A 19775-nucleotide genomic window follows, 5' to 3' on the forward strand; every position below is an offset into this window, starting at 1 on the left:
TGATTAGGGGTTTGGAACAGGTGCCACATGAGGAGAGGTTAAAATGACTGGGACTTTTCAGCTTGGAAAAGAGGAGACTAAGGGGGGACATGATAGAGGTATATAAAATAATGAGTGCTGTGGAGAGAGTGAATAAGGAAAAGCTATTTACTGGTTCCCATAATATAAGAATTAGGGGCACCAAATGAAACTAATGGGCAGCAGGTTTAAAACGAATAAAAGGAAGTTCTTCACACAGCGTATAGTCAATCTGTGGAAGTCCTTGCCAGAGGCAGTTCTGAAGGCTAGGACTATAACAGATTTTAAAAGAGAACTAGATAAATTCATGGAGGTTAAGTCCATTAATGGCTATTAGCCAGGATGGGTGAGGAATGGTGTCCCTAGCCTCTGTTTGTCAGAGGGTGGAGATGGATGGCAGAAGACAGATGGCTTGATCATTATCTGTTCAATTCAGTCCCTCTGCAACACCTGGCATTGGCCACTGTCGGCAGACAGGCTACTGGGCTGGATGGCCCTTTGGTCTGACCCACTATGGCCATTCTTATGTTCTTATGTTCTAAATTAATAGTTATTGTGCACTGTATTTTGTTAGGTGAAACTCCACTGGCATTAGCTGCATGTACCAATCAACCAGATATAGTTCAACTGCTGATGGACAATAGGAGGACGGACATTACCTCCCAAGATTCCCGAGGAAACAATATACTGCATGCATTGGTTACTGTAGCAGAGGATTTTAAAACACAAAATGACTTTGTAATCCGAATGTATGACATGATTCTATTGAAAAGTAAGAACAGAACTTTAGAGACAATGAAGAATAAAGATGGTTTAACTCCATTGCAACTAGCTGCAAAAAGTGGAAAATTAGAGGTAAGGCTCTATTCTAAAATCCAATGAAAGAAATTAAATAGAGAGACAGAGTCTAGGTCGCTATGTGTGCACTACAGGTGCACAAATTTGCAGTTCACCATGGTGATTGTCTTGTACTGTAAAAATAGAGTAATTTTTTTTCTGTAAACCACTCCTCCATTATTTCTATTGTTTCAGCTTCTCAGATTTTCACACCTTTTCCTCAATATCCCATTACTAAAAATACAAATGCTATTTAAAAACTCAATCTTACAAACCCTTGCTGATTGCATATCTTCTTAAGAAGCATAATTATCCAACAGGAGTCCAAGCTCATTTGGATCTGTTGAAGCATTCACAGGAAGACACAGATTCAATTTCTGGATGGTGGGATTGTGGAGTGGAGAGCCAGGGATTATTACAAATAAGGAACACTTGCAGAAAGATTGTGAATAGTTGGAAGTATAGCACACCTGATGATGTCATGACACTTCCAATAATAGAAATACTTTAATGATATAAAACCAAAACCGGTTTTGCTTGAATTTAAACTTTACCCTGCAGTATTTGCAATTCAAGCACTAGAGTTCTGCACATGATAGCCAAAAACTGGAACTAAAGAGTCTGTTGCTGCAATCTGAGCTGAAATACAAAAACTGAACCAATAACACAGCAGAAATAGTGATTGGAAATTTTTTAAATTTTGTAAATTCATTTCTTTTTAAAAATTTGATCTGTGTTATGAAGGGCTGAATTCTGTGATGTTCTCTCTTACACAGTTTTAACTCTAAGGAAATAAATGGAATCAGTCTGATTTATAGTAAAGAGTAGAATTTGGACCTCTGAAAGCAAAAGCTTGGAGTACCTGGTTAATGATTCACAATGGGTTAAATTAGAAAGTCATAGTTAAAGAAAAGTTATAGCAAAGTATGCAGTGGAATGCTTTCAATGGGAAAAAAAGTGCAGATCTAATAGAAAATTCAGGGCAATTAAAGAAAACTGTATTTGTTTTTCAGGGATGGGTTATCTGTAATGTCTTCCCTCAATTACCAAAAGGTTAATTGAATTACAAAGTAAATTTATTGTGACATTTTGGCATATGTCAGTAAAAAAAAAAAAGCACATTTTGGCAAGTGTGCACTCACCCTTGCTTCCATTTAGAAGACTTAATTAACTTACATATGATTCTGTTAATGTTTTAGATTCTGAAATACATTCTCAGTAGAGAAATAAGAGACAAACCAAACAGAAGCCTTTCCAGAAAATTCACAGATTGGGCGTATGGTCCCGTTCAATCTTCCCTTTATGACCTGACAGAACTAGATACGACTGCAGACAACTCATTACTGGAGATTATTGTTTATAACACAAATATTGGTGTAAGTTGCCTGTTATTAAAGTCAATATGTTTTCTAGCAATACATTGGCCTAGCTTTTTTAAACCTACAAATTATCTGGAGAACGTGATAAACTAGTAAAAATATAACTTTTAGATCTCAGTCTTTCAGCAGGTAACCACTAATATGAACCCCTGTGCTTATGCAAAGTCCCATTAGGATTATAGTGGGTCCAGATCCAAAAGAAGGATTGGAACTTTAGTTTGGCCAGCTTTGGGGACATTAGTTTGTTGTACTGGAGTAGTCTGGGACCTTTTCCTTTATTGGGCCTTCTTGGGACACCTAAAATAGTCTTAGACTAATGGTAGACACTTCATTTTAAGTCACACACACTTTAAGGGTATGTCTACACAGCAAAGTTATTTTGAAATACCAGCCGTTATTTATAAATAACTTTACTAGTGTCTACAGAGCCAAACCACTATTTCAAAATTAATTCGAAATAGAGGAGCGCTTATTTCAAAATTGGTAAACTTCATTCCATGAGGAATAATGCAAATTTCGAAACTGCCATTTCGAAATAAGTGATGTGTAGACACTTATTTCGAAATAGGGAGCCTCCAGCCTTCCCAGGGTGCCCTGGTGGCCACTCAGACCTCAACCAAGAACATTTGTCTCCCTCCCTCCATCCCCGGAGTCCTTAAAGGGGTAGACTCTGGTCACAGTGCCTGTGCCAGCTCCAAGCCTGCCAGCCCAGAGTCAGCAGTCACTGCCCCGGACCCAGTGGTCCCAAAACATGAGCCATCAAGCCACTGGCAGCCAGCCCTCCACTGCTCCCCAGATGCAGCCTGCTAGCTCCCAGGAGCCTGGCAGGGCCTGGAGAAGGTGGTCACCTTCCTGGTCCAGGGTGGAGATCATGGACCTTATTCAGGTTTGGGAGGGATACCCCCAATATCCATGATCTCCGCACTAGACGGAGGAACACGGTCGTCTATGGCAGGATACCTGCCAGCCTGGCCACCAAAGGCCACATGCAAACCCTGGAGCAGGTTCTCATGAAAATCAAGTTGGTCCAGTGAGACCCCCAACCCTGAGCTTCCCCTCCCCCTTTTTCCCTTTGCTTCCCCCTTCCAGCTCCCTCCTCCCAGGTTTCTCTGTCCCCTCTCTTCTCCCCTCTCCTGCCTCCTTTCCCCAGTCTCACCAGAGTTTCATTCCCCCCCTCTCAGTTTTGTTAAATAAAGAGAGTTTGTGTTCATGAAAATACATGTATTTATTTTACATCAGGAAGGGTGGTTAGGGTGGGGTAAGTGAAAGAACGTGAGGGAGGAATGAGGCACAAGCCCCCAATGGGGCAGACCAGGGAGGCTCTTCGTGCTCCTGAGGGTGGAAGCTCTCCTGCAGGGCCTCCTAGGTACTGACAGCCCCCCGATGGACCTCCCAGATGGCAGCCTGCAGAAAGTGCAGCCAGGCTCGCAGCAACGTGTCCAAGAGAAGCACCAGAGTGCTCAGGGGCAGCTCTGACTCCATGTTGCAGAGTGCTGTGGTGTCCCAAGTGAGGACAACCAGAGCACTCAGACAAAATGCTTTGCTGTCCCTCATCAAGGCAGGCAAGCAAGCAGGGAAACCTGAGAACTGGCTGTCCGGAGGGGGGGTGTCCCTTTAAGCACAGGCCTCAGACAGCAGCCACACAAAGTAACTCCTGACGTGATGACCTGGTTCCCGCCGGCCTTAAATGTGATTCAGCATCCACTCACTGTCGATGCGATATTTTGAAATAGCAAAAAGCTATTTCAAAATGCATTGTATATGTAGATGCGTTATTTCAAAATAAGCTATTTCAAAATAACTATTTCGAAATAACGCTGTAGTGTAGACATAGTTTATATCAAGTGTTTATCAAAGGGTATGTCTACACTACAGCGTTATTTCGAAATAAGCTATTTTGAAATAGCTTATTTCGAAATAACGCTGTAGTGTAGACATACCCTTTGATAAACACTTGATATAAACTATCTCCTTTATTAAAAGAAAATAGTATTAGGAAGCAAAGATACTATAATAAGCAGTAAACTTTAAATTTACTTTATACATAGGTGTTTTGTGCATAGAAGCAGTGTATTATCAAGGAATTTTCACTATTTAAAAGCAGAATTTGGCATATTGCTAACATTCAAATTATTGAAGTGACAATTCCTGAAAAAATAAAAGTTTGGTAGAAAATTGGTATAATATAATCATATTTTCAACAGAACAAGATACAATTAATTCGGCAGATAATCATCTCAGGCATTTTCTCATGCTGGGGACTGGTATATAACCATTGGATTCAGTAGAACTACGCCTACTGATACCAGCTAAAGAACTGGCCCAAGGGTCTTTGAGCAAAGTGGTATTTATAGACTGACAGCAAGAGAAATGAAATGTTTAAAATACGTAGTTGATATTTTTTATTTGCCCTACCTTCAGTTTTCTCACAAGTTACAAATTTGACTTTCTCTTTGTTTGTTTTTTTCCTATAGAACCGTCATGAAATGTTGGCTTTGGAGCCTCTTCATTCACTACTGCGAATGAAATGGAAAAAGTTTGCAAGACACATGTTCTTTATGTCATTTTGTTTTTATTTCATATATAACATACTGTTAACGTTGGTTTCCTATTACAGACCCTGGAGAGGTGAGGTATGTGCAGCAATTAAAAATCTCATCCAATTTTGTTTTCAAAATGCAGTAATATTCTCTAAATCAGATTTAACATGTTTAAATATAAATGGAGATTCTAGGATGAAGTATTGCCCCACTGAAGGAAATGAGAGTTTTATCGTTAACTTCAATAGGGCCAGAACTTCCCTCTATGGGTTTATCACGTGAAGGGATAGAGAACATTAAGGAAAGAAGAGAAATTCATTTGAGTTAGGAAACAAACAAAATACTGTTTATGCATACCAGTGTGTGGACCTGCCTGTGTTTTAAAAATTATATTTTTTAATAATAATTGGGAAAGAATAAGTATGTATTTTAATAGTAATAGAAATGTAGCCATGTTAGTCTGGTGTAGCTGAAGCAAAATACAGGACTATGTAGCACTTTAAAGACTAACAAGATGGTTTATTAGATGATGAGCTTTCGTGGGCCAGACCCACTTCCTCAGATCAAATAGTGGAAGAAAATAGTCACAACCATATATACCAAAGGATACAATTTAAAAAAATGAACATATGAAAAGGACAAATCAAATTTCAGAACAGAAGAGGGATGGGGGGGGGGGAAGTGAATGTCTGTGGGCTAATGATATTAGAGGTGATAATTGGGGAAGCTATCTTTGTAATGGGTAAGATAACTAGATCCTTTGTTTAGACTCAGATGTAGAGTGTCGAATTTTAGCATGAATGACAGTTCAGAGGATTCCCTTTCAAGTGCAGATTTAAAAGGTCTTTGTAGCAGGATGCAGGTAGTTAGGTTGTTGAGACAGTCTCCTTTCTGGCTGAAATGGCAAGAAACTGTTTTTTCTTTGTGATCATGTCTGATATCTGTTTTGTGGACACTGATCCTTTGGCGAAGTGTCTGAGATGTTTGTCCAATGTACATAGCAGACAGACACTTTCGGCGTATGATAGCATAAATTATATTTCTAGATGCGCAGGAATACCTGTTCTTGATCTTATAACTCACTTGGTTAGGTCCAATAATGGTATCAGCAGAGTGAATATGTGGACAAAGCTGGCTACGGGGTTTGTTGCAAGGGAAAGTTCCAGGGTTGGTATTAGTGTGGTATGTCCCGTGGCTGTTGGTAAGAATCATCTTGAGGTTAGGTGGTTGTCTATAGGAGACTATGGGTCTGTCTCCCAGAGCCTCTTGGGGTTTGGTATCCTGTTCCAGTATAGCCTGTAGTTTATTGATAATATGTGGGACAGGGTTAAGTTGGGGGTTGTAGATGATGACAAGTAGTGTTCTATTGTTGGTTTTCTTGGGTCTGTCTTGAAGTAGATGGTTTCTAGGTATTTGTTTGGCTCTTTCAATTTGCTTTTTTATTTCTCCGGATGGGTAGTTGAGGTTTATAAATGCTTGGTAGAGATCCTGAAGTTTCTGGTCTCTGTCAGTGGGATTAGAGCAGATGCGGTTGTATCGAAGGGCTTGGCTATAGATGATGGATCGTATGGTGTGTTCTGGATGGGAGCTGGAAGCACATAGGTAACTGTATGAGTTGGTGGGTTTTCTGTAGAGAGTGGTGTCTAATTTTCCATTGTTGATTTGTACTGTGGTGTCCAGGAAATGGACCTCCCGTGTAGAATGGTCCAGGCTGAGGTTGATGGTGGGCTGTAGGTTGTTGAAATCTCTGTGGAATGTCTCCAGTGTTTCTAGGCCATGATCACAAAGAAAAAACAGTTTCTTGCCATTTCAACCAGAAAGGACACTGTCTCAATGACCTAACTACCTGCATCTTGCTACAAAGACCTTTTAAATCTGCACTTGAAAGGGAATCCTCTGAACTGTCATTCATGCTAAAATTCGACACTCTATATCTGAGTCTAAACAAAGGATCTAGTTATCTTACCCATTACAAAGATAGCTTCCCCAATTATCACCTCTAATATCATTAGCCCACAAACATTCACCTCCCCCCCATCCCTCTTCTGTTCTGAAATTTGATTTGTCCTTTTCAAATGTTCATTTTTTTAAATTGTATCCTTTGGTATATATAGTTGTGACTATTTTCTTCCACAATTTGATCTGAAAAAGTGGGTCTGGCCCACGAAAGCTCATCATCTAATAAACCATCTTGTTAGTCTTTAAAGTGCTACATAGTCCTGTATATATTTTAAATAATCTTACTTTATTTTCAGTCTGATCCTGCAATTCCTCCACGTAGTGTGGAAAGTAAAATTAGAAGTGAAATATGAAGAAATAAGGAAGTTCTACATAACTGAATTCAATAGAATTTCTGTACACAGAGGGTTAGAAAGACTGGATTTTTTGTCTGGGACCTTTTCCTTTATTGTGCCATCAAATAGCTAGCTTTAAACTCCCACTATTCATTTCTAACCCTTTTTTCCAGGCTCCGCCCTATCCACTAGCTTTGACACACAACTTGGGATGGCTGCAATTGCTGGGACAAGTGCTTATTATAATAGAAGCAATATTTTTAGCCATAAAAGAGGTGAGACACTTTCATAATTCAAATAAAATAATTGTATGTATATAGGTGTTTTGTAGATTTGTAAACACTGACAATTTTGATAATAATTTTATAACTTTTAAGTAGTTATATGTTTTATAACTTATAACTTTCATAATGTCTCGCATTGTACAAATACAAGGAGAATGAATAATTGTGGATAAAGATGATAATCCTTCTTGATAGTCCTAAAGATATACTAAAATAATTGAAAGATATTATCTGAAATTGATGTTAGACCTTTCTCTTTGACAAACTGGGAATAAAATGTGATTTGAAGTATGGTGATCGTATTAAACTCTTACCCTTATCCAGCAACATACTTAAACAATGTACTTTAAAATCATGAAGTGAATAGGATTGTTCATGTGCTTAAAGTATTGTATTAAGTAAATTTTTAATAAGGATCTATATCATAAAGGACAAGCATAGATGACTTACTTTCCCTTAAGACATTTAAGGTTATTTATTAGTAACAGTAATTAGTAAAGTTAATAGTTATATTATTTTAAGTACAGCAAAAAATGCAGACATGTTTTAAAAAAAATCTGAAAAAGTGTTTGAGGCACAAAAAACTTAGAAAATTCTGAAATTTTAGATACTATAGCTGATTTTAGTGGACTACTTGATTTTGAATTTTCATTCACCTTTAATTTGATATTATTTTTAATCTGTTTACATATACCTGTCTACACAGAGTGTAGCCATCTTTCTGCTAAGACCTTCCGATCTTCAGTCAATTTTGTCAGATGCATGGTTCCACTTCGCATTGTAAGTCTGGTATATAAATTGTTGTTTCTGAAATAACATGCACTCTGTCAGTTATATTTCCTTGCTTCACAGAAAATGAATTTTTAAAAGTTATTCACTTGTTAATTTACACTGTCAGTTGTCTGAGGTAAGAACATAATTTTATATGTAGTTTTATATAGTAATAGTTTACTGGCCAGTAATTGTATTGTGGATTGGTACATATAAACTATTTTTATCTTCGCAAGTACTGCAAATTAGAGACTTTTATTTTGTTTATAAAAGAAACAAGTTAGCCAGATTTTGATAGCCATTACATCTTCTATGAGTTGCAATTTAATCAGCTGGTAGGGATGCCGCCAGCTGGTAGGGATGCCGCCAGTACCTCCTCCTGTTCCTAGCATAGAAGATATGACTGCAGAAAGAGGGTGTAGTCACAGTGATGCTATGTTTCTGTGATCCCTGACTCTGGAATGACCATTTGGGAGACATTGCACAAGAACAGTTCTAAAATTGCTCTACTTTACACTGGGGGCTAGCCTGGCCTTAGGCTGACCCCAAAACTGAGGAAAACAAAAGGTGACAGAGCAACCTTTATAGCTTTTCCAGCTACAACAAGCACAGTTTGGACGTAGTGTGGAAAGTAAAATTAGAAGTGAAATAGGAAGAAATAAGGAAGTTCTGCATAATATTTTCCACTATATTTTATACTCTTTGGGGGTTTTTTTTTCCCCAACAGTTTTATACAAGCAGTGCTTGTGATCTTCTCCGTCTTCCTGTATTTATTTTCCTACAAAGAACACCTGATGTGTCTTGTCTTAGCAATGGCACTAGGATGGGTAAATATGCTGTACTTTACCAGGGGTTTCCAATCCATGGGCATTTATAGTGTCATGATCCAAAAGGCATGTATACTTTTTTTTTCTCATATTATTCTATTTATCATTATCTAATTCATGTACATTCTAAAATTTAGATGTTGCTGATATTATAAGTAATCCACACTGAAATTTCCAGTTTCTTTTCTTTAAGATTTGTTTTATTGCAATAGAATGCAGTATGCATATGTAATTTTAAAAAGTAATAGTGAGCTTGATAATTTTAAATCTATAAATCATATTGTATTTTTCAGCTAATAGAGTTTTGATATTTAATTGAATCAAACAGTATAATGTTTACTAGCTTCAGAGTTATATTTGCCCCTCGATTAATGTATTTAGCACACATAAATGTATAAGACAAGGAGTCAAATCCTAGTGATTGACCAAATAATTTTTAAAAATGTCACACTTGCTAAAGTGTTCATTTTTTAAATGTAACCACTCTCATATAGACTGTGGTACATCTTCATCACTGCAAAATATGTAACTGTAAAGATAACTTTTTGCAACTCTACTAATCATAAATATTTTAACTTTTAGGTGATCTTACATGATGTGCTAAAATTTTTAGTTGTATACATTGTGTTTTTGCTGGGATTTAGCGTAGGTAAGTATAACGTATTGACTATTACTGCAGAAAAGCACTGATATATTGTCTGAGTAAAACTTTTTCACTCTTACAAATAAGAACAACATATTTGTAGTCAGAACATTACTTCTTCCAAGCTGATGTCATGTGCTAATAATGGATATAAAAAAAAATCCATAATTTTTGTAGGCAAGTTTACATCTAGTGTTCTGGCTACATACGGATGAATACTATTACATTCTGTCTGTCTGAACTGTCCATAAGTTTCAATTAAAAATGGTATTAACTTTTTCTGAAATTGTCATATTTTGTTGCTGTGTGTTGCTAGACAGTTGCTGCATTTACAGTTGCAGCATTTGATTCTTTGCTACAGAAGATGTTATATAACCGTGCAATATTATGATAACTAACATGGATTTTTCATTTGCTTCTTATATAGCTCTTGCTGCGTTGATTGAAGAATGTCCCAATGACAATAAATGTCATTCATACAGCAGTTTGGGTACTGTTCTTATGGAGCTTTTTAAACTCACCATTGGACTGGGAGATCTGGAGATGCAACAAAAATCAAAATATCCTGTCCTGTTTCTTCTTCTACTCATAACTTATGTATTATTGGCTTTTGTTCTCCTTCTGAACATGCTGATTGCATTAATGGGAGAAACAGTGGAAAATATTTCTAAAGAAAGTGAACACATTTGGAGACTCCAGGTTTGTTTGCAACATTAAACTATAGATGGGGGTAATCAACTACTTTTTTTCAGGGTCCAAATTTCTGAGTTAAGATATAGTGAAGATGCAGAGCCCAGAGAAAATATAATAATAATGATGATGTTCTGGTCCACTCAAAAGTATCTGGTGATTTGGATTTAGCCCATGGTCTGCCTATTGACTAATCTTACCATAGATCTTTGTACTCTTTGGCTTAGTCAAAACCCAGGCATTTTTACAAAGTTTCACTCTGAATTTAGAAACTATCATATCATGACGACTATATTTAAAGTTTAATTTGACAGGCATCTCACCAGCCACACAGTCTTGTTCTTACTTACAAAATAGATGCAGTAAGCCAGATTCGCCTCTAAGGTACACCAGCGTAAACTTGGAGTCCTGTCACTGAAGTCACGCCATTTAAGGTACATCTACACTACGCGGAAGATCAATGATCCAGAGGCTGATCTTCTAGCACTCGTTGTAGTGGTTCAAGTATGGAACTGTACATCGAACACTGAGGGCAGCTCTGGCTAGCATCCAGTATTCCTCCTTTTGTGAGGACCAAAGGAAGCTGACGGGAACATTTGCTTCCATCAGCCTCCCACTGTGGATGGCACAGAAACATAATTTAAGATATGTCAACTTCAGCTACGTAATTAACATAGCTGGAGTTGGGTATCTTATTTTGACCTTCTGCTGTAGTGTAGACCAGGCCTTAGAGACCACAGAGATAGATAACATATGGACAGGCTGGACAAAAATCATTGAAGTACTCAACATTTATGCTAGTTTAAATATTTAATAGTGTGAAATATTTAATTTGGCATAAGCAACTATGAACAAAAGTTTAATAGTAGTTTTATGGCACAGATTTTAATGCTGTAAATTCCCATTCAACTATTCATTTTAATTCTTGATATGCTAGCCATTAGGCTTTATCTGGTAACTATTATATAATGTATCCTCCCACCTTTATTTTAGAACATACATAATATACAGATTTACCTTGATTTCATGTATATTAGCTTAACCTCTAACTCAGAACCACCCATATCATTTTCAGTGTCCTAAAATACGTAAAAGGAGAATGACAGGGTTTGAATTTTTCTTCCCCAATACCAGTGTTGGGAGAGTTTAAAAGGGTCCAGTAGTACATTGCTTCCTCTCATTGTAGTCCTGCTACTAGCTAACATTCACACTGAAGGGATGTTGTACTGGTTCTTCAGTGCCTTATCTAGACTGCCGCTATTCTACGTACATCAATCCCCGATTGGGATGGCAGGACCTCCCTGAGAGTTGAAAAGATTAGTTATGAATGTGGTCAAGAACACTGCAATATTGTTACTATTTATTATTACTAGAGAGCCAAGACCATTTTGGAATTTGAAAAAATATTACCAAAATATCTGAAGAAAAAATTCCTATTGGGAGAAATGTGTAAAGTGGCTGAAAATGACACAAGAGTGTGTTTAAGGTAATACTACACGAGAACTATTTGGTGAGTCTTCTGTGAATGTACATTCAGGGTTGTCTGTTCATAACTGCCACTGCAAAATACTTTTCATTTAAATCTATAAAATCATTTTTTCTGCTTCTTGGATTTGGATTTTTGTAAGATAAAACAAAATTTGGCCAACTGTGGTAAACTGGTAACTGTGTAAAAATTCAGCTTGAGATATTCTGCAGTTCACAATTGCTAATAAGAGATAGTAATATATAGTTTTATAAAAACACAATTCAGCTTTTTGTAGGCAAAAAGGGGAATTTCCTCATATTCATATTTGATTTTAATACACAATAAGTATTTGCAGTAAATGTTAATTTGTTGTAATCTCTTATAAATGTTAATTTAAAATTAATATTTACAAATGGATTGTTCTTTAACATAATTAACATACTGCAAAATAGTATCAGAATATTTTGCTCAAAATGTATGTTTGTAATGAATGAAAATATAAAGTAGCTCAATAAGCAACATTCTTAGCTAAATACAATGAATAATACTGCAGAATACATAGATAATTTCCATACTGGTAAAATGTGTATTGATGGTGTATTATGACAATTCAAAAAAACTAATTAAGAAAAAAAAGAGGAAGTGTAGCTCCAAAATTGAAGATAATTCATGCTAATAATACAATTTATATACAATATAAACAGGATTAATGAAGTGAAATGGACTGAATGGAAAACACATGTTTCATTTATTAATGAAGATCCTGGGCCAACAGGTATTGTTCACTTAAACTATCTTATTTGGATTAATATGCTAGATGAATCAATAAAGTATTTTTGTTATTAGAACCTGAATATGTATTTTACGTCTTTAAACTTAAATGTTGCTAAAATGAAAATTCTATTAATACTGAGAGGAAAAATATATACGGTATAAGCAAACAAGACTTTAGTAAATAAGATGTATTGAAAACAGTATTTTGGACAGGTGAAATTCAAAGGAAAATTGCCTGTTCACAACAAAATACAGGATTAAGATCATAAATATGCAGGGGCCAAATTTTCAAAGGTATGTGGGTGCCTAAAAATGCAGATAGGTACCTAGAAGAATTTACAAAAACACCTTAAGTAAGTTAGGTGTCTTACTCCCATTGAAATGTAATTGCCTATGAAAATCTTCCTCTGGGCCTCTTGAAAACATTTGATGAACAGGACAGCTCATGCTTCAGAGGAAAAAGCCCACAATATCTTTAGTTACTTTAAATACATTTTCATAAAAGGTTAGAACATTTTGCAACAGGTAAAGACCAAAAGCAAATGAAGTATACAAGATTAGGTGGGCCTGTAGTCTGTTTCAGTATGGAAATTCCTAGCTGTGTTACTGTTGGCTCAACCTTCTAACCAGTTGGCCCCAGATTCAGTATGTGAGTACTTGAAAGTTAGAAATTAGGTCTGATGATTAATCATAGTTAACTCACATGATTATCTAAGTTACAGTTTTAAAAAATTAATCATTGATCAATGACACTGTTAAAATACTAGAACACCAAATGAAATGTATTAAAAATTTTGGATGCTTTCTTGCATTTTCACATATATTGATTTCTATTGCAACATAGAATACAAAGTGTACAGAGCTCACTTTATAATATTATTTTATTACAAATATTTGCACTGTAAAAACATAAATAGTATTTTTCAGTTCACCCCTGTAAGTCAGTTAGGCCTCTTAGGGCGATTCTTTTGCCTCTGGGTCAGTGGGCAGCCACTCCGCCCCACTGTACAGACACTTAAAATAAACACCCAAGTCAATAGTTCAATAACCCGGCCTTGTTCAGGTCAGGGCAAGAGGCACACTGTTCAGAGCCCGGCCCTGCTTCAGGGTGAGCAACAGGCAGTCAGTTCAGGAGCCCTAGCCCCGGTGCAGGGCGGGCAGCAAAAAAACCCCATCAGTATAGAAGCCTAGCCCTGGCTCAAGGCAGGCAGCAAGCACATTTATTCTATATACTCAGCCCTGGTTCAGGGTGGAGCAACAACCACATACAGTTAGTAGCGAGGCCCGGCCCTGGCTCAGGGCAGGCTGCAAACACAGTTACAAATAGGTCAAAGTGCCCTGGCCCTGGTTCAGGGCAGGCAACAGACAGTTGTTCATAAACCCAAGCCTTGGTTCAGGCAGGGTGACAGATAAACAAACACTGACAGTTTATTAGTTCAGGAGCCCAGGCCTTGTTTCAGGCAACACCAGTGAGTAAGGGGGCCCTAGCCCTGCTTCAGCGCGGGGCAAACAGGAGCAGTTTAAAGGCCTTAGCCATGGGTCAGGCAGGGCAGCCAACAAACAATCAGTTTTGTCTCCTGGTTCAGGAAGGGTAAAGGCAGCTCTGCTGCAGTGGTGGATAGGGTGACCTGCCACCCAGTTGGTGGATGGCTGGGGGGGCGCAGGCCCACCCACTCCACTGCACCCCAGGTCCAAGGCCCTAGAAGCAGTAGTGCAGGATCAACAGGGGCTCAAGCCTGATACATGCTGGCTTAAGGCCTTTAGCAGCTCTTGCTATTCCCCTGGGCCACTTCCCTTCTCCCCCTCAGCGGGTACCTAGATGTCCAGCAGGTCACTCGGAGAGTTAAGGGTGGTCACGTCCAGCTGGGGTCCAGGCCAGTCCTCAGCCACTTGAAGGTCCAGCGGCCCCAACCAGTGCTCTGGTAACAGCTGGAGGAGGTGTTCTGGCTGATCCTCTGGGTACAAGCTGGTGCAGGCATTCTAGCAGGTCTTACAAGTCAGATACAGTCGAAGGCCTCGGCCTCCCAGGCAGGGAGCACTGAGCAGGCCTCTGGTTCCTCCAGGAGCTGGGCCCAGACTGAGCTCTCAGGCTGGGTTCTTATAGTCCTGGCCACACCGCCTGGCTTCCAGTCAGGTGACTGGAAGAGGCAATGCTGTGCCCAAAATGGCTTCTGGGGCGGTTCCTCTGCCTCTGGGTCAGTGGGTGGCCACTCTGCCCAACTACAACCCCATACAAATAGTTTAGCACAATCTCTTTATTGTGAAAGTGTAACTTACAAATAAAGATTTTGAGTTACATAATTGCACTCAAAAATTAAAAATTAAAGTGTGCAAAACTTTAGAGCCTACAAGTCCACTCAGTCCCCTTTCTTGTTTAGCCAGTCGCTAAGACAAACAACTTTGATTATAATTGGCAGAAGATAATGTTGCCTGCTTCTTATTTACAATGTCACGATTTGCATGACACTTCCATAGCCAACATTGCAAGGAATTTATGTGCCAGATATGCTAAACATTTGTATGCCCCTTCTTGATCCAGTCACCATTCCAGAGGACATGCTTCCATGCTGATGATGCTTGTTGAAAAATAATGTGTTAATTAAATTTGGGACTGAATTCCTTGGAAGGGAATTGTATGCTTCCTGTTCTGTTTTACCTGCATTCTGACATATATTTCATGTTATAGCAGTCTCAGATGATGACCTAGCACATGTTCATTTTAAGAAGGTACCAATGTGAGATTTCTAAAAATGAGCACTGAGAGGGACAAAGTGTGAAGCATGCTTACAAAACACCTGTTTTCAGAATAAGAGTAACAGTCCGATATGGAAACTACTGAATCTGTATCACCCAAAAAGAAAATCAACCCTCTGCTGGTAGCATTTACCTCAGATGATGAAAATGAACATGCACCAGCCCACTCTGCTTTATATGGTTACCAAGCAGAAACCGTTATCAGCCTGGATGCATATCCTTTGGAATGGTGGTCGAAGCATGAAGGGACACATAAATCTTTAGTGCATCTGGCATGTAAATATTTTGCAATGCCAGTTAACACAGTGTCACGTGAATGCCTGCTTTCTCTTTCAGGTGAGATTGTAAACAAGAAGTTGGCAGCATTATCTCCTGCAAATTGTAACCAAACTTGTTTGCCCGAGTGATTGGAAGAACAAGAAGTAGAAATGAGCAGAGTTTAGGCTCTAAAGTTTTACATTGTTTTATTTTTGAATGCAGTTTTTTTGTATATAGTTCTACATTTGTAAGTTTAATTTTCATGATAAAGAGATTGCACTAGAGTACTTGTATTAGATGAACTGAAAAATACTAATTCTTTTGTTTTTCACAGTAATTTGTATTGAAAATAAATATAAAGTGTGGATTGTACACTATAGTCTGTGTTGTAATTGAAATAGAGATATTTAAAACATTAGAGAATATCGAAAAATATTTAGATAAATGGTATCCTATTATGTGTAACAGCAGGATTAGTCATGAGATTAATCATAATTAATTTTGTATTGCTTGAGAGCCCTATTAAAATATTTTTAATTACTAGGTGGGAAAAAAATCTCAATAATGGCCAAAGGGAGAAGCATAAAACAGTTTCATGAAATTATGTTATTAAACTATACTGTAATTATTAACAAATAAAATATTCAATTTTAAAATGTAAAAAGAATATATATAAAATTAGATTATTAAAAAAATTATGTAAATACAATTTCTGCTATAGAAAGTTTTTAAAATATTTTATTTTGTAGGTTACAACAGAATTCAAGATACCTCAAGAAGTAATAGCAAAAATACCCTGAATACATTTGATGAAATGGATTATTTGATAGAAACCACTGTTTAGTTGCACAGTACTCAATATTTATTTGATATTTATTGAAATCCTACCTTTATATATGGAACAGCTGCCAGAAGTCAGAGAACACACTTTGATTATATGACTTCAACCCACATATCAAGAGAGAGAAGCCAAAGGAAAAGAGAGTATTGCATTTAGCTCTGTTGTGAGCCTTTTGAACAAAACCCATGGGCTGTGTCTACATTGGCATGATTTTGTGCAAAAGTACCCACTTTTCTGTAAAAATATGCTGCCTGTCTATACTGGTGGGGAGTTCTTGCGCAAGAACACTGACGTTCTAATGTGTGAAATCAGTGCTTCTTGTGTAAGAACTATGATGCTCCCGCACAGGAATAAGCCCTCTTGCGCAACTATTCTTGCGCAAGAGGCCAGTGTAAACAGGCAACATGAATTTCTTGCGCAAGAAAGCCCGATGGCTAAAATGGCTATCGGAGCTTTCTTGCATAAGAGAGCGTCTACACTGGCACGGATGCTCTTGCACAAAAGCACATCTCTTGCGCAACGGCACACGCCAATGTAGACGTATTCTTGCACAAATACTTTAACTCAAGAACTCTTGCATTAAAGAGTATTTGCACAAGATCATGCCAATGTAGATGTAGCCATGGTGTCAACATTTATCTGGTGATGTTTAAATAAAGTTCTTTACTTTCTATTGGTTAAACAAGCAAAACCAAATGTAATATACAATATTTTCTCCTTTTGGAAAAATTATTCAGATCTCTTTGATGTCTGGTACTGTACTTTCTATACTGATCGCTCTAATGCATAAAAATCATTTTATGTACTTACAATAGTTAAGTTTTAAAAATATGAAAAAAGACATTTCAGGTTTGAATTAGAACCACAATGTAAAGTGTATAATTTAGAAAGTTCTGACTATAGTGGTGTTTTCATTTTGACTAAAAGTGTTATCATCATGGATCTCATTCTAAAAAGTGTAATCAACTTTCACTGAACCTGCAGGATCCGCTTTCTGATCTATAATGGCTAGGGTTTTTTTTTTTCATTTGTACATATGCATTCCCTTTTACAAGAACAATAGGTCACTAAAATTAATTCATTTAAGAAGGGTTGCTGTTTGGATTTCTTTAAATGACTGGGTCTCTGGCCTTTTGCTAGTACCATTTGAAAATCCACCTCTTGTCATGTTTTACTGCTTTAACAGAATAACTGTTACCTCCATGAGTGGTTTTGTTGTTGTCGTTGTTGTTGTTATTGTTTTAAATTAATGCCTAATACCTGCTACTTTGGGAAGATTAGCAGTAAATTTTTATCTGTGAAGAAATTATTTTTAAAAATCAGTTGAATGCAATGTAATTGTGAATTTTTAAACTCTTTCTCTCTATTGAGAGTATCACATGTTGCAGTTTCTGTAGCACTTCGTATTTAATCAGTCCTCAAGACATGTCATTTTGAATTATGTTTGGTTTTCTATTTTATGTACATGTGCATATATAAAAGAAATGTTTTTGCTTTACGTATGTTCAACATTTGTTATTGTATTCCTGCAGAATGTGCCTTAATCATCATGGATTCTGATCTAATATTTTCATAGTTACAGTCTATTTTAAGGAACCTATTCAAAAAAGTAGTAAGAGATGCATTAGATCCTAATAAATTGCATGAATTATCTTCACAGTGGATCAGCTGGTCTACAAGACTACTGTATTAAGGGAAAAGAACATAAAGAACCTATACAGCAAGGAGCAGGGTGCAGAGCTATTTGGGATGGTAAATGTTGTTAGTAATCAGATTTCTATAGATCCTGTATTGTCTGTCTCTTACTATGAACAGCCCCAGTACAGATGTCAAGTGAAACTGAAACAAACTCCTCAAAGTTGAAATCCTAAACAGCCAAGCTTACTTTTACTGGAGGACATTCCTGTGTGGTATCAATTTGATGACTGAATCATGTTTGATTATCCTAGTAGCACATGTGAGTAAGAGTATGTCTATACTAGTGTTATTTTGAAATAGCTTATTTTGAAATAACACGTCTACACAAAAAATACATTTTGAAATAGCATTTTGCTATTTCAAAATAGCACCTCCACGCTGAGTGGACTCTGAATTGCATTTAAGGCTGCCCAGAACCAATTCCAGCAGGGCTCTACGTCAAGACTTACTGCATGGAGCTGCTGCCTGAGGCTCGCCAGACCTACCTGATTTTCATTCGAACCTGCTCCTAGGTTCGCATGTGGCCTTTGGTGGCCAGGCAGGCAGCTATCCTGCCATAGACGACCGTGTTCCTCCGTCTAGTGCAGAGATCATGGACGTTGGGGGCATCTCCTCCTAACCTGAAAAAGGTCCATGAGCTCCATCCTGGACCAGAAAGGCACCCACATTCTCCAGGCACTGGCAGGTTCCTGGGAGCTGGCAGACTGCTCCTGGGGAGCGGTGGAGGGCTGGCTTGCTGGCTCATGTTTTGGGACCACTGGGTCAGGGGCAGTGACTGCTGGCTCTGTGCTGGCAGGCTTGGAGTTGGCACAGGCACTGTGACCAGAGTCTACCCCTTGAAGGGCTCCGGGGAGGGGGGAGGGAGAGAAGTGTTCTTGGTTGAGGCTGGAGTGGCCACCAGGGCACCCTAGGAAGGCTGTAGGCCCCCTATTTTTTAAATAAGTGTCTACACCGCACTTATTTCGAAATAGCTATTTCAAATTTGGTGTTATTCCTCGTAGAATGAGGTTTACCAAATTCAAAATAAGTGCTCCGCTATTTCGAATTAATTTTGAAATAGCGGTTTGGCTGTGTAGACGGTAGGAAAATTATTTTGAAATAAGGGCTGTTATTTCGAAATAGCTTTGCTGTGTAGACATACCCTAAGAGAGCAGAGTCTTGTGGGAATATTTCTTCAGTGCTAATAGTTTTTTTTTCTCTTTTTGAGGGTGGAAGTTATAAACTGTTAGCCAAGAATGTTGCAGTATGGCCATATGTTTGGCTTTTGGTTATTTCACCTATGCCTGTTAGGACATGTCTTAACTACATCCCTCTTTCAAAAGAGGGATGTAAATTAGGCAGATCAAAATTGCAAATTTGAATTTCCCGTGCTTCATTTGCATAATGACAGCTGCGTGTTCGTTCGAAAACAGGTATTTCAAAAGGGATACTGCCGTCTAGACGCAGTTCTTTCAAAATAACCTTTTTCTAAAGAATGCGCGGCTGCCATTATGCAAATGAAGCACGGGAAATTCAAATCTCAGCTTAACTTGCAATTTTTATCTGTCTAATTTACTTCCTTCTTTCGAAAGAGGGATGTAGTCTAGACATAGCCTTAGCTACCTGGGAGAACATTCCTCTTTATATAGAACTGAAAAGGCACAGCACATGCACAGAACCTTACTTTGGTCATCTTGCGTGATTGCTTCTAGTAGTTTTC

At 37.8% G+C, this 19775-nt stretch overlaps 2 protein-coding genes across 2 annotated transcripts in view; one reads left to right on the forward strand and one right to left on the reverse strand.

The window, feature by feature from the left end:
* Positions 1 to 15656, reverse strand: part of LOC102459211 (transient receptor potential cation channel subfamily V member 3-like) — a 95119-nt gene extending 79463 nt beyond the window's left edge. The window contains exon 1 of the mRNA XM_075904636.1: positions 14341 to 15656. The gene's annotated coding sequence lies outside the window, so the exon portion shown is untranslated. The remainder of the gene's footprint in view (positions 1 to 14340) is intronic.
* Positions 1 to 16560, forward strand: part of LOC102458973 (transient receptor potential cation channel subfamily V member 3) — a 36271-nt gene extending 19711 nt beyond the window's left edge. Inside the window, exons 9-19 of the mRNA XM_014581349.3 lie at positions 593 to 873; positions 2055 to 2231; positions 4709 to 4867; positions 7242 to 7343; positions 8059 to 8132; positions 8851 to 9016; positions 9533 to 9599; positions 10021 to 10292; positions 11657 to 11769; positions 12456 to 12526; positions 16287 to 16560. Coding sequence (XP_014436835.3) covers positions 593 to 873; positions 2055 to 2231; positions 4709 to 4867; positions 7242 to 7343; positions 8059 to 8132; positions 8851 to 9016; positions 9533 to 9599; positions 10021 to 10292; positions 11657 to 11769; positions 12456 to 12526; positions 16287 to 16381 — 1577 coding nt within the window. The 3' untranslated portion in view covers positions 16382 to 16560. The remainder of the gene's footprint in view (positions 1 to 592; positions 874 to 2054; positions 2232 to 4708; positions 4868 to 7241; positions 7344 to 8058; positions 8133 to 8850; positions 9017 to 9532; positions 9600 to 10020; positions 10293 to 11656; positions 11770 to 12455; positions 12527 to 16286) is intronic.
* The last annotated feature ends 3215 nt before the right edge of the window (positions 16561 to 19775 follow it).

Source organism: Pelodiscus sinensis, chromosome 21, assembly GCF_049634645.1.
Source record: "Pelodiscus sinensis isolate JC-2024 chromosome 21, ASM4963464v1, whole genome shotgun sequence".
Taxonomy (NCBI): domain Eukaryota; kingdom Metazoa; phylum Chordata; order Testudines; family Trionychidae; genus Pelodiscus; species Pelodiscus sinensis.